Source organism: Podarcis vaucheri, assembly GCF_965113315.1.
Source record: "Podarcis vaucheri genome assembly, chromosome: Z".
Classification (NCBI taxonomy): Eukaryota; Metazoa; Chordata; class Lepidosauria; order Squamata; family Lacertidae; genus Podarcis; species Podarcis vaucheri.
In genome coordinates this window covers 11,798,878-11,818,754 of record NC_138758.1, presented here as the reverse complement: position 1 = coordinate 11,818,754, position 19,877 = coordinate 11,798,878, and the positions used below count along the sequence as shown (strand labels likewise).

The window sequence follows — 19,877 nt, the reverse complement described above, 5'->3', positions numbered from 1 at the left end:
GTGAAACTATTGTAGATAGAAGAGATGAAGACTAGCTTGAATGTTATATGTGTGCCTATAGCTTCAGCCTCCTGACATTTCTAAACTACCTCTCCCAACATCCCTGGTCACTGGCTATGTTTGCTGAGGCTGATGGGCTTTGTGGCTCAGCAACATCTGGAGAACCAAAAGTTCCCTACAGGTGTAGTCTGTGGAGCCATTTATGACATCTGTTTCCTTTGTTACATTTGCCATTGAGACACATTAAGGCAAATAGCTTAATTTGGGCAAGATACTGATATTTAAAGAAAGCCACAGTGGCATTTTGTCACACCCTTCCAACAAACTGGTGTCATTGGATGCCTGCTCCTTGGTGCCCAGATCACTCAAGGTGGGGAGGGGAATGGCTATCCAAGCCTTGGATTAAATGACAATGGACAATTATCTCCCTCCGCTCCCTCAGCGCACCATTCTGAGGGTTCTCCTGACAGACACACACACCAATTTGCGGGGGTGAGGGGTTGAAGCCCGGAAGCCTGTTAGTTACATTAGCAGAGGTCCTTGTGTGGGCTTCTGCTAGCTAGTGGGACCACTTAGCAGAATCCAGCTCACAAGGCCTGCATGACTTGTGACCCACCAGGTACTTGGCAGCAGCCAGCAGAATGTAAGAAGATCTGTTCTTTGTCTACTCCTGCTCGCTTCTAATGACAGAAGTCAACCAATGTCTTCAGGAAGCTCACAAGCAGGGCATAAGCACAATAGTCTACCTCTGCTGTTGTTCCCAGGCAGTTTGTATTCAGTGGCATATTGTGTCTGAAGCTGGAGGTTCCATATAGCCATCACAATACTGTATTTTATATACGGTATTTGTGTAATGTTGCTGTACACCACCTTGGTATGTTTTATAGCGGGTGGTTGATGCATATGTTTATATATACGTAACAGCACCAGGTGATCCAGCTGGAATTGGGCAGTAACACATCAATGGATCAGAATCCACCTGCAACCCCTAATATATGGGGTAGGAAATGGAGATGCCTGGGGTGACTGCATTTGTATTAGGAGCATTATCATGGCCATCGCTTGGCATCTCAAGCAGGCTGCTAGCCAAGCAGAGCAATATCTGAGAGAGGAGTTGACTTGACTTCATTGCAGGGAGGCAAACTGGCTAGCAGAGAATGAGGTCCAGGGGCAACAGATTTCACAGTAGACTCAATCTCTGAGCAGGCAAAGGAGCAGTTCCTTTTCAAAGGCAAGGCCCTCTGCACATGTTCCTCAACTCATTAAAGGTAAAGGTAAAGGGATCCCTGACCGTCAGGTCCAGTCGTGACCAACTCTGGGGTTGCGGCGCTCATCTCGCTTTATTGGCCGAGGGAGCCGGCATACAGCTTCCGGGTCACGTGGCCATCATGGCTAAGCCGCTTCTGGCGAACCAGAGCAGCACACGGAAACGCCGTTTACCTTCTCACCGGAGCGGTACTTATTTATCTACTTGCACTTGGACGTGCTTTTGAACTGTTAGGTGGGCAGGAGCAGGGACTGAGCAACGGAAGCTCACCCCATCGCGGGGATTCGAACCACCGACCTTCTGATCGGCAAGTCCTAGGCTCTGTGGTTTAACCCACAGTGCCACCCACGTCCCTCATCAACTCCTTACCCACCCTTTAAAAATAAATAAAAATGATTAATTCTGCTTTGTGGAAAGGAACTCTGCACGTACTCAGAGATACCCAAACTCAAGTGAATTTCTACATAGTGGGAAGGAAATCTGCACGTCCTACAGATATGCAGGCTTGGGTGAATTTCTACATGGCTGGTAGGGAACTCTTCACATGCTCAAAGATGCTCTGACCTAAGTGAATCTGTACTTGGTGGAACTGAACTGTGCACATGCTCAGAAATATGCAGCCCTGTACGAGGCAGTTTTATTTAAATGCAGCGTGTTTATTTCCCCTCCCTTCTGTCGAGTCGATTTAAAATGCCACGCCTACCAGGATTATTGCTCCTGAATTGTTTCCGTGGCAACACCGGTGGTGAATGAGGGAGAGGCAGCTGAAGCGTCACAGTCTGGAAAAAGAAGACGCATGCGCAAATAAACTGGCACGACTCGCGGAGTTAGACCGTTCCCAAAGGGGCCATAGATTTAATGCCACTGTAGCAACACTTCCGGTTTCCCAATGCAAATAAATACTGTAGAGGAGATAAATACTGTAGTGGAGAGTTTCTTAAGATTTGGACCTGGATTCATATTATCCCTCACTAGGCGACCCTGAGTCAGCCACTTTCTCATGCAAAACGAGGAAGGGGAAAGTTCTAACCACCTGGAAACTGGAATGAGAATGTCCAAGCTGAAATAAGACTCATTTCATATTATTATTAAATAATAATATTATTAGATTATTATTTTAATATTATTTTTAAAAGCGCTCGAATGAGTACCGGAAATGATAAGCGTGCACAGAGAGCTCTTTTCTTTCTACCTCTAAGAGCCTCACGCTTTCTCCTCCCAAGCCCTCCCTCCTGAAACGCGTCCGCGTGGGGGGCGTGGCCAAGGCGGAGCTGCGGGTTCCACCATAGAGAGAAAGCGGAAGCGGATCCGGTTTTTCTTCCTAGAGCGGGAGGGGGGAAAGTGGAGGTCGGTGGTGGTGGCTTCTCTTGGCCCAACTCCTGCTATTGCCAACCTACCTAGGTGAGTCTTACGAGGTCGGGGGGGGTGCCTCCCCTTCCCTGATGCAGGGACACTTTTAAGCATTTGTTAATTATCATGGCATTCGCATCCCACCCTTCTCCCTCCCTTCTCTCTCTGTTTTATCTCCACAACAGCCCTGCGAGGTGGGCTAGGTTAGGTTAGGTTGAGGGATATGGTTGGCAGGCCTAGTAGGCCTCGTGGCTGAATGGGTAGCTATTCATATTCTTTCTGTCCCTGCTTTCCTGCAAGGAGCTTGGGGTAATACAGCCGTTTCTTTCCTCTTTCTCCCCCAAACCTCCATTTTATGTTCATAACCACCCTTTGAGGTAGGTTTAAGCTGAGAGAGACCATGGGTTTCATGGCTGAGTGGGTGATGGCTGGGGGGGGGGGCGTTATTTAAAACAAAAACAAAACCCTAAACTGCTCTTCATCCTGACAAATTGCAGAGAGCTTTATACAATAATTGGCAGGCTGGAGAATAGTAATAATACAGTAATAAGAATGCAATGTCACAATGTCACATCCCTGTAGAAAAAGTGAGAGGCTACAAATTATTATAGCGCTGCAAAGCAGGCAACAGTCAGTTTGAAATGCCTAAGCAAACAATAATCATGTGAGCAGGTGGCAAAAAGATTGTGGTGATTATTCAAGTTGAACTTCCTTATAAAGGCAGGGCACCACCACAAATAAAGTCTAAAACACAAGTATTTTGCCTCTGTCCCCCCACCCCACCCTGGCCACCACCACCCACCACCATTCCTCGTTTTGATGCTCTGTCTGCTGTACCACATTGTCTTTTTCTCACCCTCAACCCTCATTTCACTGGCCTCCTTGAAAGCTTTGTGCATGTATGCATCCGTTTAATGAGCTGAACAAAGGGAACTGTCTTATACAAAGTCGCACCGTTGGTCCATCTAGGTAAATATTCTCTACACTGGCAGACAGCGGCTGTTCAGAGTTCAAGACAAGAAGTCTCCCAGCCCTACCTAGAGATGCTATTGAGGATTGAACCTGGGACCTTATGCTTTCAAAGCAGATGCTCTCCCACTGAGTCACAGCCTTTCTAGGACTATACCACACACATTCAGACCTATTATTGAGGCACAGATGCTGCACGAAGACCAGATCCCAGCACAGGGCTGGATGATGCAAACTGCCTAAGTAGGAGAGAGGGAGCAGGGAAGGGGGTGGATCATCTCTATCTTTGTGGCCTTGATTTTACCCCCCAAAAAAGGAGTATATTCGCACACATCTGCTTTTGAAACTTTTAAGGCTGCCTTAGGACACTGACAACAAAAGAGTGGCCTGTGAAATGAATGCCAAAAGCAGCCTTCCCCCAAACTGATGTAGTCCAGATATTGCTGGACTCCAGCCTCATCAGTCCCAGGTGCCATGGACTATGGTCAGGGATAAATGAAGTTGTAGTTCAAATCATCTGGAAGGCACCAGGCTGAGGAAGGCTGTTCTAAGGCATCAAACCTATTTGTCTTACTGCTGCATACCATGTGTCATGTTTTCCAAGGCCTTCAGTCATTCTTACAACAACTGGGCAAGAGAGGTTAGTATAGGTATCCCCATATTACAGGGTGGCAATGAGGGGAGCCAAGAGAATAGTTGCTTGCCTAAGATCACCTTGTGAATCCACAGCTGTTCAACCAACCAAGATCTGAAACAGCTAGGGCCTTCCTACTCACACTCTCACCCACTAGACTACAGTAGCTTTCTAATGCAGTGATAGGCACTGTGGACCTTTGGGTCTTGTTGAACTCCAATTCCCATCAGCTTCAGCTAGCATGGCCAGTGATCAAGGATGATGGGAGTTGTAGTTCATCAACATCTAGAAGACCACAAGTTCTACCCTCCTAACTGCAGTGTATTTAGATTTTAAATACGGTACAAGGGTAGACTAAAAAATGGAATTACTAGTTACATATAACTAAATATGAAAAGGACGCAGATGGTGCTGTGGTCTAAACCACTGAGCCTAGGGCTTGCCGATCAGAAGGTCAGCAGTTTGAATCCCCACGACAGGGTGAGCTCCCGTTGCTCGGTGCAGCTCCTACCAACCTAGCAGTTTGAAAGCATGTCAAAGTGCAAGTAGATAAATAGGTACCGCTCCGGCGGTAAGGTAAACAGTGTTTCCGTGCGCTGCTCTGGTTTTGCCAGAAGTGGCTTAGTCATGCTGGCCACATGACCCGGAAAAAACTGTCTGCGGACAAACATCGGCTTCCTCAGCCAGTAAAGCAAGATGAGCGCCGCAACCCCAGAGTCATCTGCAACTGGACTTAACTGTCAGGGGTCCTTTACCTTTACCTTTACCTTTAACTAAATATAGAGAAGGAAAAAGGTAGTTTCTCTTCTCCCACTCCACCAGTTTGGGACCCAACAGTGTTGTGCTGATTTCAGCTAAAGACTGAATAATCTGTATAATCCTTCCTTAGGTCCTTTCCTGCCATATGCACAGTATCTAATTTATCTTCAGTCTAGAGGAACAGTCATCCCTTATTGCAAATTTCTATCTCACTGTGTCCAGAAATAAAGAACATTATTGTACAGTGGCTTTTTGCTGCTACAATAGCATAGTTAAAGGATAACTAGGTGATATTAAAACAAAAAGTGTGGGCATCTGCTGTTGGTATGTTAGCTTCACAGCAGCTATGCCCTGCATTTTTTTGCCCCTCAGAATGTACAATGCTACGGTGAAAATCATTTTAAAGACTTTCATGACCAGATAACCTAGAAATTAAGTTGATTTATTTGGAGCTGGAGTATCTTGTCTCATAGATCATAGTATTGTAGAGCTGGACACAAGAATGCCATTGTCTTGCAAGGTAGTAATGCTGTTCGGAACATTTTATAGTTCTGCCCATATATGTTGGCCAAAGAAAAGAATGTTGACCTCTGTTCCATGTTCAACTGTTTCTAGATTGGGCATGTTGGAACTACACCTTTGTTCCTGCTTTGCTTTTCTCCACTCTGCTGGTGGAATTTTCTGCTGGCGTGTCAATTAAGTTCTATCAGTGAATATGTCATAGCAGCACTGTTGCTCCAGATATGCCAAATTCTGCCTTCCTAAAGCCCCTCAGGCAGGGTGACTGCAGTATAGGGTTGTGTCCTTCATTTGCTAACAGTTTTCTGTCACTACGTTTCTCTCCTGTAAACTCCTAAACAGTAGGTGAGAGATATGTATGCCAGAGAATGGTCATTGTCTTAAAACATTGATGTATAAATCCCAAATGAAAACAGAATATATACTTTGGGCTGCCTGGCTTTTTTGTGGTGGGAGCTTTCAGATTTTTATACAGCGCATAAAATTAACATGCCACACTTATTTTCTTTTTCTTTTTCTAGTGCTTTTGTTTTTTTTTTTTTTTCCTTTTGGAAAACCTACCTACTGACCAGATCACTGTGTGGCATCAGAACAAAGATCCTTCAGGTTTGTGGAAATAAGTTTACTGAGTGATATTCAGCTACTTCATAATCAAGATGGACCTACTGAAACAATGGTTTTGAGTTCAGTTAACGCCACTGATTTCAGTGGGTGTGGTCTGAGTATGATTGACATTGAATAACACCCCATACTTACAGGGGCATACCTAGGGATTGGCCAGGTTGGGTTCTGACAAGGGGGAGCCAAAATCATGCCTTTCAACTGTGGTTCTGAGAGGCTAGGAGGCTGCCCACCCATCTGTGCACTCCTCCACTGCTCTGGATAGCCAGGCAAGGCAAGTAGGCTGCTCTGGGTACCTCCATGGAGGAATCTGGTTGCTAGTGTGGGCCACCACAATGGGGGGCCCTCCCCAGTTGGCCAGCTATTAGAAGTGTGAGTGGAATACCCAGTGGAGCTTGGGGAGGAAGAAAGACAGGAAGAGCAGGCAAGAGCTGCAGGAGGAAGAAAAAGGAAGGAAGGAGGCAGAAGGGAAAGCTGCGTACGGAGAGAGGCAGGCAGGTAGATGGACAGATGGAGGAGACACAGGAGGGGGAGCAGAGCAGATCCAACCCTGATGGCCACAGAGGAAGTCATTGACAGAGAGTGGAAGATGACGAAAAGCAACCTTTTTGAGTTTCTGGTCAATGGTGTCGCCTAGCTCAAAGGCACTGATACACCTCCTTCCCTAGGGTGCTGGGTGGTCGGCGATACAGCTGCTTGCCAAGTGCACAAGGGAGCCTAGGTCTGCCTCTGCCCACTTGATACAAGTCCTCTTTCCCCACCGCCACCAGCATTGGTAGAGTTTGTGGAATTTGTTAGAGTGGTGGCTGCTTAGAAGCTTATCAGGGTTGCTCACTGAGAAGACTAGTAATGGAAAGCAGGCATTCCCAGAATGACACACTGCCTACCACAATCAATATTTCCCCTGCTGCATAGCTGCAGGAGAATGTTTGGTATGTTCAGTTCCATGCTTGCAGGTGACAGGTCTGCAGGATCTACCTTGCATTTTACTAGAACTTTGGAGACCACTAACCAGAACTGCACCCTACCCCTGGAGGCGTGTGGAGGCAGATCCAATATAGTGGCTCAGGAGGCAAGGCCAGTTATCTGCTGCACCCTTATGTGCAGCACATATATATGGTGACCTAATCTCCCCAAGGTGAAGAAGGGTATTTAAATATAATTAAAGAACAGTTCAAGGATATGACAGAAAAGCTACAACAGTTGCAATAGTGCAGCTGGTTCCTATAGTAAGCCCCACTGAACGGTTTGGAACTTAATTCCAATTACTTGCACTGCAAGTAGCTGTTAGACTGTTGCTGGTATAATGACCACTTTTTCCAATTAAGAGGTTATCTTTTATCACAGTTTGGCCAGTCCCAGAATGTCTTTGTCAACAGGCCAGCATGAAAGGCTCTCTCTTTCCTCATCCTCCCTTTCACAGAGATACTAGGATTTTATGTAGCTATGTCATTCTCAGAGTATGCCAGTTGAAATCAATCAACTTGTCTTATTTTAGTCCATTGATTTTTGTGGCTCTACCCTGAGTATCACTTTAGTTGCATATAACCACTAGACTCCTGCACAGGAAATATCATCCTACTTTATGCTATGTTATGAGTGTTTGTTCCTTATCACTCATGGGAAAAAATATCATGCTAAACCTCCTCTTCATTTAAGCACTTGAAAGCAACAGCTCCCTTCTAAGATATGACACTGAAGCTAGAACATTTACAAGATTCTATTAGATTCCCTCATGTCTTTTTCTGGTAGACCAGGGGTAGTCAACCTTTTTAATACCTACTGCCCACTAATGCATCTTTCTTCATGGTAAAATTTCCTTACCGCCCACCAGTGCTCAATGGAAGGAGGATTTAGCTTGTGCTGTAGAACCCCCTACTGCACACCTAGAATCCTGAAATGCCCACTAGTGGGTGGTAGGGACCAGGTTGACAATCCCTGAGGTAGACACTTTGTCTGTTGCACCTAGTGTTGTCTCCTCTGACTGGCAACAGCTCTTCATCATCTCAGGAGGCCACTGTCCCACCTGCTACCTAACTGGAGATGCTGGCTAGTATTCAGTTTAACACTAAGTAACCATCCCATCATTTACACTTGCACAATGATACTTCAACACACACCAATCCCCACCATGCTCTGGGTGGGTTTTCCTAACACTCCAGAATAGATTTGGGGAGGATGCAAGGGAGAAAGAGGGGGCGCAGTCCTGTTGCAAGTGTTAAATCCTTGCACTGATGGGGATGGTTACTTAATGCTGCATTGGATACAAGCCACTGGAACTTTAACTCAAGCCATTGTGCACACACGGAAAGCATGTGCTGTGCTCATTGAGCTATGGTTCCTTGGGAGAAAGTCCTGCCATACTCAATGCAGTTTACTCCTTAGTGTGTTGAGGATTGCAGCCGTAGTTGGTTACAAATTCAGATGGGGTATCTGTTTGTATATGTGTTTTCCAAAATGCATGTGTTTCTTCCCCACCTGCCCACCCACCCAGATCTCTCCTAGGAAACATGATTTCCGAAAGCGGCTCATTTGTGAAGGGCATGATGCTTGGAGGGATTTTCTGCGTCTTGGTCACTCTTCTAGGACACATTAAGATGGGCCACAGCACTACGTCTCACGAGCACCGCCATCTCCAGGCTCCCAAAAAGGAGGACGTTTTAAACCTCTCTGAGGACGAGCGCCTGGAATTGAGCCAGAGCATCCGTGTGTATTGCATCATCCTTGTCAAACCAAAGGATCTTGGGCACTGGGCAGCTGTTAAAGATACATGGAGCAAACACTGTGACAAGGCAGAATTCTACAGTTCCGAGAAGGTCAAAGTCTTTGACTCCATCGTGCTAAACACAGATGACATGTGGTCAATGATGAGAAAAGCATACAAATTTGCATATGAAAACTACAAAGATGACTTCAACTGGTTCTTCCTGGCCCACCCTACCACATTCGCCGTTATTGAAAACCTAAAATATTTCTTGCTGAAACAAGACTCGTCCCAGCCATTCTACACGGGCAGAACGGAGACATCTGGAGACTTGCAGTATGTGAACGGGGATGGAGGAATCGTCTTAAGCATAGAGTCACTAAGGCGGCTTTACAAAGTTTTTGAGGATCCGGACAAGTGTCCTGAACAAGGGGGCATGATTTGGAAGCTCTCTGAGGATAAGCAGCTAGCTGTCTGCTTGAAGTACACTGGGGTACACGCTGAGAATGCAGAAGACTCTGAAAAGAAGGACATCTTCAACACCAAGTCAGTTGGTTCTCTCATTAAAGAGGCCATGTCAATTCACCCAGATCAGGTGGTGGAAGGCTGTTGTTCAGATATGGCTATCACCTTCAGCGGATTAGCTCCTAATCACATGCACGTTATGATGTATGGAGTTTACAGACTCAGAGCATATGGGCATAGCTTTAACGATGCCTTGGTTTTCTTGCCTCCCCCAGGCTCTGATAACGATTAAGACTTGTTCCTCAGGAGATTGTATGTGAAGGGTGTAAAAGGTGTAGTCTTAATGTATAGTATCCTTCAGCAAACAGCATGTACATAAGCTGATCCAAATTTTGTATTTGAAGGTAATGATGTAACTACATGTTTTGCACAAACTGGTTTTATAATCTTTACAAATGGGGGAAAGGGGTAGGGGCTTAAAAACAACTCTCTCTTCTAGAAATTTGAGTTGTTGCCTTCTGAAAAATTGTTCAAGGTTTCCTTGTCAACAAAAATCTCTAGTGGGTATATAAATATTTAAAATGAAAAATCATCCTCAGTCTACTGTAAAGTAAATCTATTTTTTGCAGTTTTGGGGTTTGTGTGTCTTCCATCCTTTCATAGTGTCAGCTTTTCAGGCTCAAAGGGGATGGAAAAATGCAAATGCCTTTAAAACAGCCTTCAGTTATTTCCTTTTGACTTGGTGGGATGGGAGATGAGCTCAACCTTATTGTTTGTTTTTAAATAAAACATTTCTGTTCTTTTCATTCATGTAAAAATGTGGTTAAGTACATACTCCATTAGGCACCCTGAGGCTACTAGTCCCCATCCATACGCCAGTTCTTACTGCTAGACCCCCTTCAGAGTATATGTGGCAATGCAGATAGATGCACTGAGGGGGCAGTGGGTAATGAACACAACCTAGGGGAAACCTCAGGTGTAGGAGTCAAATTTGGTCCTCTAGCCTAAGGACTCTTCCCAGGCCACAACTCACTTGATCCATCCTTTGAGTATTCTTCCGTGAGTGGGATGCATCCTTGGAACTGTAACAACTTACTTGCCTGGATGGAGGTGGGCAGGGTCAACATCTCTGCCTTGTAACCTACTGAATAGCCATCTATTGCTCTGCCCACTTTTACTTCTGGCCTCACAGGTTGCTGATAAAAGGAATGAAGCTCATGGGCTTTAAAAGTTTATCCACTGCAGTTTCGTGTTTCCAAGGACTGCTGCATGCCTAGTAGACTGTTCTTTTTCCTTTTAAGCAACAGGCTTAGGGTATCCAGAGCTCCAGTTCCACTAGTGCAAGAGACTTCTGCTTGTGGATCAGAATTTCCCCCTCCTTTCCTCTCCCCTGCAGGGCTGGGGAACCCTCTGGAGCAGATTTTTTGGGCACATAGGGAAAGGCGAGACAGAAGGTCCATTGCATGCACAGAGTTCTGATCATAGAGCACTGGATGCAACTTGCAATTACTATCATTGTTTCTGAAGCTTTTCAGTTTCCAAATAAATTAGGCCTCTGGAGTAACTGCTGCCTCATAGAAGTCACTCTGGAGTTGTGAGTGTATGTTTTGTTGTGGTTCGCAGCTTTTTTAAAATTTTATTTTCATTGTTTATAAACTGCTTTCACCCTAAATGGTCGCAATAATAAATAAAAATACTGATTTGTGTTTTTAAAGGAACTAATAAGGCAAGTTCAAGTTCAATAAGCAGGTGTACAAATTACTTAAAATGCCTGCTAAAATAGAAAGGATTCTGGCAAGCGGCTGAAATTCAACAGGGAGGGAACCTGTCTAATGTCAGGCAGGAGGGAGTTGGGCAAAATCAGAATCACACCGCTGAATGTATGGATCCTGGTGGATAAGCCACTAACAGAGGCCCCCTCAAATATCTGAATGACAGGGCAGGGATATAAGGAATCAGCCAGTACTTCAGGTAACCAGGCTTTGTAAATTCATAGAAGAACCTTGAACTTGCCTCAACAAAATATGGGCAAGCAGGGCAAGCTTTTAAGCATCAGGGTTATATTCAGGCATTGTGGGCTGCACATTACCAACTCATTTTGTACATGCTTTGGTTATTTGCAGTAGTCATTTATTACACTATTACTGAAGCACATAAAAACTTGGTTTGACAATTTCATGGATGTAGGTACCACAGTTCATGAGAGTTAAAACGCCAAAGGACAGGTGTAAAGACAACCATCTCAGCTGATGATATTTCAGCATTCACTTGATTTATTTAGCATCACCACAAAGTTTACATTTAATCACACATTTTAAAAGAAGAATGAAAAACAGGCCAAGATGAAAGGCAATGGATTCTTCCTGCTGCTTCACTTATACGTCTTCATATGCCAGAGACCATCATTTAAATAGTGGATATTCTCTATGCCAATTCCTTTGTTGACCTTCTCACTGCAGAGGAAAGGAGGGGAAGAGAACAGCAAACATTGATTTCCAGATCCCCAGGATAGGTATTTAGAATGTAAACCAACAGGACTAGCCTTCACACCAACTTGTTAAATTAAGACAAATACTTTTTCCATTGATCCTTAATAACAACTCTCAAAACTATGAGCATTTTATTTTGGGGGGAAATGGCTACATTGAGAACTTTTTATAAACACATGCACACCTTGAGTGTCTTTTACACTTTTAAAGCATAAGAACTGTGAATCGTCCTCCCTCCTTCCAGCATATTAATCCTGTCTCAGCAGAAATCTTGCTCCTTTTATTATTATTTTTTCTTGTTCAAACATTCATAATAGTTTATAGGGAAGGATAGTTGATGAGAGGGAAACAGGGGAGCTAATTTGATCACCATCATACATGAGATTACATACTGTATTTATGTAAATCTAATGCGCCATCGAATCTAATGCACACCCTAATTTTTGTGGTGTGATTTGGCAAAAAAAGGTGTGCATTACATTTGAGTAAATACAGTAATTTAAAACTGTCCTATACTAAAACAGATTACTTGCCCCATCTTGTCAACGCTGTGTTATACCAAACTACATCATACTTGGAGTAGACCCTTCAAAATTTGTGGACATGACTAACCTAAGGCCAATAGGTATACTATAACTTAGTTAGCTAAAGCACAGTGACTGACATGGCTCTTAGGCAAAGACTTTCTTCCAGCACTATTTCAGATTCTTTTAACCAGATCCTGGGCCCTTCTGCATACGAAGCTTAACCACTAAGCTACAGCCCCTCTTATTAAATAATATGGAGTACTGCCACCACTTATTAACAGATGCAATTGGAAGAAGATTTGGATGAACATCTACTGCTGGTCTGGAAGGCAATTCGTTTTGCAAATCACCTGGGCAAGGAACTCCAGTTACTGATCTGTGCAAAACCAGCATGGTGTGCTGGTTACTGCCAATATTAGGTCCTGGGAGGCCCAGGTTCAAAGCCCCACCAGCCATAAAGTTCACCAGGTGACACTGCCATCTCTCAGCCCAACACACATCATAAGGTTGCTGAGAGGGGGGAAATGGAGGGGTGGGGAAGAGAACTATGAACATCACCTTGAGTTCATTGGAAGGGATATAAATGGCACAATCTCATGTAATAATAAAAGATTCCCCGAACTCTCTAGCCAGCCACAAAAGATCTATCCATCATCATATTTGTTCAAGGGCTCAGAGAATGCCAGCAGTAAAAGTGCAATAGAATGTTATTAAGGCATATACTTCAAAATCCTGGCTGAGGAAATTTATAGCTGAGGACATTTCATTTTTGTGGGAAATCTCAAAACTCATAGTTAAGCCCACATTCCATGTCTGGATCTTACGTTTTGAATATATATACATCTTTTAGGAAACAGATTGCAAATATACATTTCGTCTAAGAGCTTCATTTCACTATTTAGTTGCCACTTAAAGAAAAAAAGAGGAGAAGAAGTACAGTTACAACCAATGAAAAGTGAATAATTTATGGGTTTTCCGAACAATTATGTAAATGGAGAAAAACCTAAAGTCTTCCTTTGGGGAGGAGAGCTTTCAACCTAGATCAGAAAATTAATTTACAATACTCCTATTACTGATATGCAGTTGAATTACACCCATAAAGAACTACTGCTTTGTTTTGGAGATGCAGCAATATATAATAAAAGATTCCAATGAAACCTATAATTCTGCTAGACTTGGAAATCCATGCAATAATTGAATACAGGCAGGCCCCATTTGCATGGGGGTTACATTGTGTGGCACCACGCACGTCAGTGAAATCACGTATAACAAACCCATTGAAAAAGCCAGCAAATTCCCTGTTCTGCCCTGCCCTTTTAGTGATGTTTCAGTGACAGCTTTATGATGTTTCTGGGTCACTTCCAGGTTTGGCATGATATGTGTAAAACAGTCACACACATATAGAACATGCGTAAACAGAGGGTTGCCTGTATGTCTCAGTTTTGGTTATGTTTGGTTTGGTTTTAAGTTGCTTTGTGTTGCCTCAGGCAAGATAAAGTGACAGCATTATCATTATCATCATCATAATCCTGTTAGTAATTTTTCTTTATTAAAATCCAACATTCTATCAGATGAGACTTGTCTGAAATATGTCACTAATGCATGCTTCTTTCCAATACTTTTGGAAATAGAAGAACAAATTTAAAGTGAAATACTGGAGGTGATGGGAAGAGCCTTGTCATTCAGTAATGGAAAAGGCCAGTGCAAGTTTGTATTTAAGCATTCACCTGGTAGTCATACAGTGGTGCCTCGCAAGACGAAATTAATTCGTTCCGCAAGTTTTTTCTTCTTGCGAGTTTTTCGTCTTGCGAAGCACGGTTTCCCATAGGAATGCATTGAAAATCAATTAATGCGTTCCTAGGGAAACCGCTTGCCAGGCTGGCGGTGCGGAGAAGGGCTTTTCTCCACACCGCAAGCCTTCAGGACAGGTACGGGAACAGAGGGGAAGGTGCGCAGTGCTTTCCCTCTGTTCCCGGGGCTTGCGTGGGAGGAGGGTTTTTCCTCCCCACCGCCAACATTCAGAACAGCATTCTGAATGGTGGCGGTGGGAAGGAGAACCCTCCTCCCACCGCAAGTCTTCAGGACAGCCATCCGATGCGTTCCCCCGCCGCCGCCCGGCATCGGAGCTTCGTTCCGATGCCGGGCGGCGGGAGGAGGCGTTCCCCCGCCGCCGCCCGGCATCGGAGCTTCGTTCCGATGCCGCGCGGCGGGAGGAGGCATTCCCCCCCCCCGCCGCCCGGCATCGGAGCTTCGTTCCGATGCTGCGCGGCGGGAGGAGGCGTTCCCCCCGCCGCCGCCCGGCATCGGAGCTTCGTTCCGATGCCCGGCGGCGGGAGGAGGTCCGAGGACAGTAGGGAAGACGCGCTGCGCTTCCCCGCTGTCCCTGAGATTTCCCTATGGGCTGTCGTCTTGCGAAGCAAGCCCATAGGGAAATTCGTTTTGTGAAGCGCCTCCGAAACGGAAAACCCTTTCGTCTAGCGGGTTTTCCGTCTTGCGAGGCGTTCGTCTTGCGGGGTACCACTGTATGTGACATTGACATGGAATTGCATGCAAGCAAGTGGGCTGGCGCTGTGGGTTAAACCACAGAGCCTAGGGCTTGTCGATCAGAAGGTCGGCGGTTCGAATCCCCACAACATGGTGAGCTCCCGTTGCTCAGTCCCTGCTCCTGCCAACCTAGCAGTTCAAAAGCACGTCAAGTGCAAGTAGATAAACAGGTACCGCTCCAGTGGGAAGGTAAACAGCGTTTACGTGCACTGCTCTGGTTTCACCAGAAGCGGCTTAGTCCTGCTGGCCACATGACCCGGAAGCTGTATGCCGGCTCCCTCGGCCAATAAAGCGAGATGAGCACCGCAACCCCAGAGTGGTTTGCGACTGGACCTAATGGTCAGGGGTCCCTTTACCTTTACTAAGTGGGCTGGCAGAAAGAGAGAGAGAGAAAGCATTCCAATGCTCTTCTGCACCCAGAAGAGAAACCAAGCAGGCTGCCCAAGGAGAGACATCTCCTCCTCTGCACCCAAAGGCAGACATGGGAGTGGACATACAGGAACTCTTAGTGCCAGCTGTACCAAATTAGTGCAAAATGTAACTTCACAGCAACTTTTGTGGGCTTATTTACAAGGCTGGGCCAACACCATCATGAATGATCATCAGACAGTATTGGTTATTCACAGAGATGTGAAAAACAGTGAAAGATCTATTTGAAGGTAGATGCTTCAGCATCAGCTCCTCAACAGCCTGAGAGAATTTTATTCTACATTTTGGACCATTTGCTTTAGTATTTGAGAACTATAAGCCATCTTGGGTATCTTGGCAGAAAGTATATTTATTGTATTACCTACTGCTACATTTCCATGTTACTGTGGCAGCTGGATGAGTTTGTGGGTCTGAGTCAAAATAAGTCTGAAGTTTTCAAGCCTTTCATGTTGGCCTGAGCTACCCCGGTCTAAAACAGGCAATGACAGTAAAGAGGTACATTATTTTTCTTAGAAAATTAACTCACATATCCTCTGCCGACATCTTCATGACTCCAACACACAGGGCATGTTGCTTTCCTTCGGCCATTATTGCCTATAATCATCAGCTAAGGAAAACATCTGATATGTAGTATGGAAAAAGACAACAAGAACAGCAGCAGAAAGACTAACAAGGGAAACACTATTTCAAAATGGTCACAAGAATAGCGTGCTGAAGCAACTAACCTTTCCCTGTAACTATGGAACATTTAGATTTATAGTATAGCTAGAGGCACTGAAAAATACAAGACTCTCAATCCTTAAAACCTCAACCCTTTCGCATCCAAGCAACCAATTATGCCCACCCAATTTATTTGTTTTATTTTTAATCACACTTTTCAGACATAAATATTGTCTCACAAAGCAGCTCACATCAAAAGTAGCCAGCTAACTAAGAGGACAAAGCGTGCAAGGGAAAGGTAGAGGAAGGAGATCATCCAATCCAGTCCCTGGACCCTCTACAATCATCCAATGGTTTGCTGTCCCCCCAAGTTGTGTCAATATTTATGTGGAAAGATCACCACACTGAACTATAAAACCTAAACATTTAATGCAACTTTTTAAAAAACCCTAACCCTTTATGTTCAGTACAGCTTGCCCTGTCAGATGCTACAGTGAAAAAGAAATATTGAGCAACACAGGGCAGCTATCCAAGGATACCACGATTGTATCAGCAGCAGATGGATAAAGTTTAGCTCCTGGAGACGTCAGACCAGGGCACATGATATTTGCTCCACTAAGTACAAATTTAATGGCTCCTTTATCAACTTGTTGATGTGGTAGAATGAATGGATCTGAGAAGGGGCAGGGGAAAATTAGAACAGATACAACACTGACTGTTATCTGAACATTTAATACAGTCGTCATTTAGATTATACAAACGTGTACTTTAATGATACATGTATTGGAAGAAAAATGGTGTCACCAGCAAAATAATCCACCACTTCCATGCATTCTCTAAAAAGTGATCTTACACTTGGTAGGTTTTAGGTATTTATAATCTTAATACATATTGATGAAATTTAAATCGATTTATTCAAACATTTATTTCAATTAGGTATTTTCAAAGCAGCTTGCACGATCGTTCATGTTAATTCTGTAAGCAAATTGCGAAATAAACTATGACACTGAGAAAAAGAAGCCAAGAAACTGAAAAAAGCAGTCATAAAAAGCCTTCAGCAGAAAAGGAACAATTCATTCACAACCCTGCTGGCTACCAGTTAGTTTCCGTGTCCAATTCAAAGTGCTGATTTTGACCTATAAAGCAACATCTCAGGACCACAATACCTCAAGGACTGCCTCTTTCCATATGAACCAACCCAGACCCAGCAATCATAATCTGAGGCCCTTCTTTGTGTGCCTCCTCCACAAGAGGTCCGGAGGGTGGTAACCTGAGAATGGGCCTTTTTTGTGATGGCTCCCCGCTTGTGGAATGCTCTTCCCAGGGAGGATTGCCTGGTGCCTTTGTTACATAGCTTTAGGCTCCAAGCAACAACATTCCTCTTCAGCCAGGCCTTTGACTAATTAAACAACCTATGGCCTTTTAAACTGGGGGGTATTATATTTGTTTGTTACTAAGTTATGTATTTTTGGGTTTCTATATTGTAAACCGCCTGGTGACCCTCAGATGAAGGCTAATACGGAAATGTAATAAATAATATAATAGTAACCACTGCAGACCCTCACTGTTCAAAGCCAGCAATTAAAGCAGGCAACGACCATTTTGCATGGGGGTTACATTCCTGACCCCCACAAATGTCAGTGGAGTGAGCATAAGCCCTCTCCGCCCCGCCCCCTCTTTTCTGGCCATTTCCGGGTTGTGGCAATTGCACACATATTGAACAGGTAGTAATTCTCTTTTTTTATCCACCTCCATGTTCCTTTACACCATGGGTAGGCAAACTAAGGCCCGGGGGCTGGATCTGGCCCAATCGCCTTCTAAATCCAGACCACGGACAGTCTGGGAATCAGCATGTTTTTACATCAGCAGAATGTGTCCTTTTATTTAAAATCCCTCTCTGGGTTATTTGTGGGGCTTGCCTGGTGTTTTTACATGAGTAGAATGTGTGCTTTTATTTAAAATGCATCTCTGGTTATTTCTGGGGCACAGGAATTTGTTCACTCCCCCCCCCCAAAGGTCTAAGGAACAGTGGACTGGCCCCCTCCTGAAAAAGTTTGCTGGCCCCTGTTTTACACTCTCTAACTGTAGTAGCTAACCTTCTATTCCCCTCAACTTAGTGGATGCACTGGACGAAGATAAATGAACCAAAAAGGCAAGCCTCATAAACAGCAAAGTATAAGTTGGAAGTAAGCAAAAGGGAAGTATAAATATGGAATGGAATGGGTATATGAAAATACCCATAATGCACAATACAGCAACTGAAAACACTGGAGAATGTACAACTTAATACAGATACAAAGCTGTGAGCCAGTAGGCTTTTCACTTCTCACTTGTAGTTATGAAGCCACCTATTTACACATATTTACACATATCAGAGTGCAGAAAAAAATTGCATGCTTTAATAGTTATGACAACCCCACTGCTGCACACTTTCAACTGCAACCCAACATGTCTTCTCCAACACACTTACATTTATGAAGTAATCTGAGTGTGGGATAAAATGGTCCTTCCCTTTGCCTGAAGAACAACAATTCTCCATTTACTGTGAGGATTTCTATATGTTCATGACTGGAAGAGACAAAGTTTATGAGAAATTTCACAGTTCTGAGCAATAAGGAAGTGAATATTTCAAACTGTGCATGCCTACATTATTTCATGTATTCCTCAAAACCAAATGGTTTAACTCTTTCAATATTTACATCCACTCATCTAAATAAAAACCATGACAGAGTAATATTCCAGGATTACTGGATATTATTACCGGTAAACATGAATAGACCAATATTACTTGGAAAACAGTGTGAAAGGAGATACTGACCAACGTACTATCTTCACAGGGTCTTTCTTTGGCATAATTTGGTTTAGCCATGGTTCGATCCCAGGAAACTGGTCTATCAGCTGGTTCTTAATGCCTTTAATAACAGACGTTTTTAGTTGGATGCAGTTGGACACATTCTCCTTTTCATCAAATCTGCCAAAGGGAACGAGATTTTCAGATGAGACTTCCCGATGCACACAGATACCACTCCGGGCAATAAAAAAACACAGTACATGAAACATTAAGTCACACCCGAGGGTGCAAATACAGAGTGGGTGGTTTTAAGCAACTTGAGTCCATTTGATTCTGGCAGGTCGTACTCCTGAGTGTGCCTTATTTAAGGTCATCAGCAGTAAAAATAAAAATAAAAAAGACATGAAATCCTAGGCATATTTTCTTTGGGGAGAACGGTGAGGGAGGGGCTCGATTCTGAACTAGCATGCCCAGGATCCCACTGTGAACAGCCAGAAAGCCCAGGCTGTGAGGCCTTCGGGTGTCAAAATCCTGCCCACGTTTCCTGCCCGCCCCTTACTCACTTTTTGAACATCTTGGCGGGGTTCCCGGGAGAGCACTAAGAACCGAGGACCTGGAAGGCCAGCGACTGACAGCAGCAGCAGCAGCTCCCACACAAGCCCTGTTCCCACCCTCGAGCCCACGCAAGCACGAGGCCTCTCGTGGCTCTTCCTTTATCCCCCGCGCCAGCCGCAAAGGAAACCCTCGCGGTGTTACCGCCCCCTAGCGTCGCGGAGGACTGCATTTTCCGCGGGGCCCTTTTCCGAGAGAACACAGCAGCAACCGGAAAGCAAAATAAAATGTAGAACTACAACTACCAGAAGGCCATGAGGTAGCTTGCTTTTTTTTTCCCTTTCTTTTTTTGCCTTCCGGACTTTGGCGCTGCTGTTGCTATGGAGACCAATCAACCACAGTTTAGCGTGCCCTTTTGTTTTTTTGTGGCTGGAGATGAAAGCTGCAGGTCTAACCCCACTTACCTAGGGAGTGCAGCCCCACTGAATTCAAGCAGGACTTACTTCTGAGTAGGCATTGTTCAGATTGCAACCTAAGCACCTCTCAAACACACCTATACATACAGTATATGTGTGTGTGTGTGTACATTCATTATAT

General features: G+C 44.5%; 2 protein-coding genes across 3 annotated transcripts; one reads left to right on the top strand and one right to left on the bottom strand.

The window, feature by feature from the left end:
- The first annotated feature begins 2,546 nt into the window (after positions 1-2,546).
- Positions 2,547-10,852, top strand: C1GALT1C1 (C1GALT1 specific chaperone 1). Of its 2 annotated transcripts, XM_082207307.1 has the most exons (3): positions 2,594-2,668; positions 6,020-6,104; positions 8,614-10,852. In XM_082207307.1, the coding sequence occupies exon 3, from the start codon at positions 8,630-8,632 to the stop codon at positions 9,578-9,580; it is 951 nt and encodes a 316-aa protein (XP_082063433.1). In that variant the 5' UTR covers positions 2,594-2,668; positions 6,020-6,104; positions 8,614-8,629; the 3' UTR covers positions 9,581-10,852. The 2 variants fall into 2 exon arrangements, with proteins under 2 accessions (XP_082063434.1, XP_082063433.1); XM_082207308.1 differs by lacking the exon at positions 6,020-6,104 and having other exon boundaries at positions 2,547-2,668.
- Positions 10,853-11,538: 686 nt separating this feature from the next.
- MCTS1 (MCTS1 re-initiation and release factor) lies at positions 11,539-19,465 on the bottom strand. Its single transcript, XM_082207325.1, has 6 exons — positions 19,292-19,465; positions 18,756-18,908; positions 18,408-18,505; positions 16,477-16,610; positions 15,804-15,871; positions 11,539-11,741 (listed from the first exon to the last, which is right to left on the bottom strand). Exons 1-6 carry the CDS (start codon positions 19,300-19,302, stop codon positions 11,660-11,662), a joined length of 546 nt encoding a protein of 181 aa, XP_082063451.1. The 5' UTR covers positions 19,303-19,465; the 3' UTR covers positions 11,539-11,659.
- Between the last annotated feature and the right edge of the window lie 412 nt (positions 19,466-19,877).

Coding starts and splice junctions, on each gene's coding strand:
- C1GALT1C1 (XM_082207308.1), top strand. CDS start 8,630: ATGATTTCCGAAAGCGGCTCATTTGTGAAGGGCATGATGCTTGGAGGG.
- MCTS1 (XM_082207325.1), bottom strand. Junction 18,506..18,755: donor CCTGTGAAGATAGTACGTTG/GTCAGTATCTCC, acceptor TGTCTCTTCCAG/TCATGAACATATAGAAATCC. Junction 16,611..18,407: donor ACTCAGATTACTTCATAAAT/GTAAGTGTGTTG, acceptor GCCCCTTCTCAG/ATCCATTCATTCTACCACAT.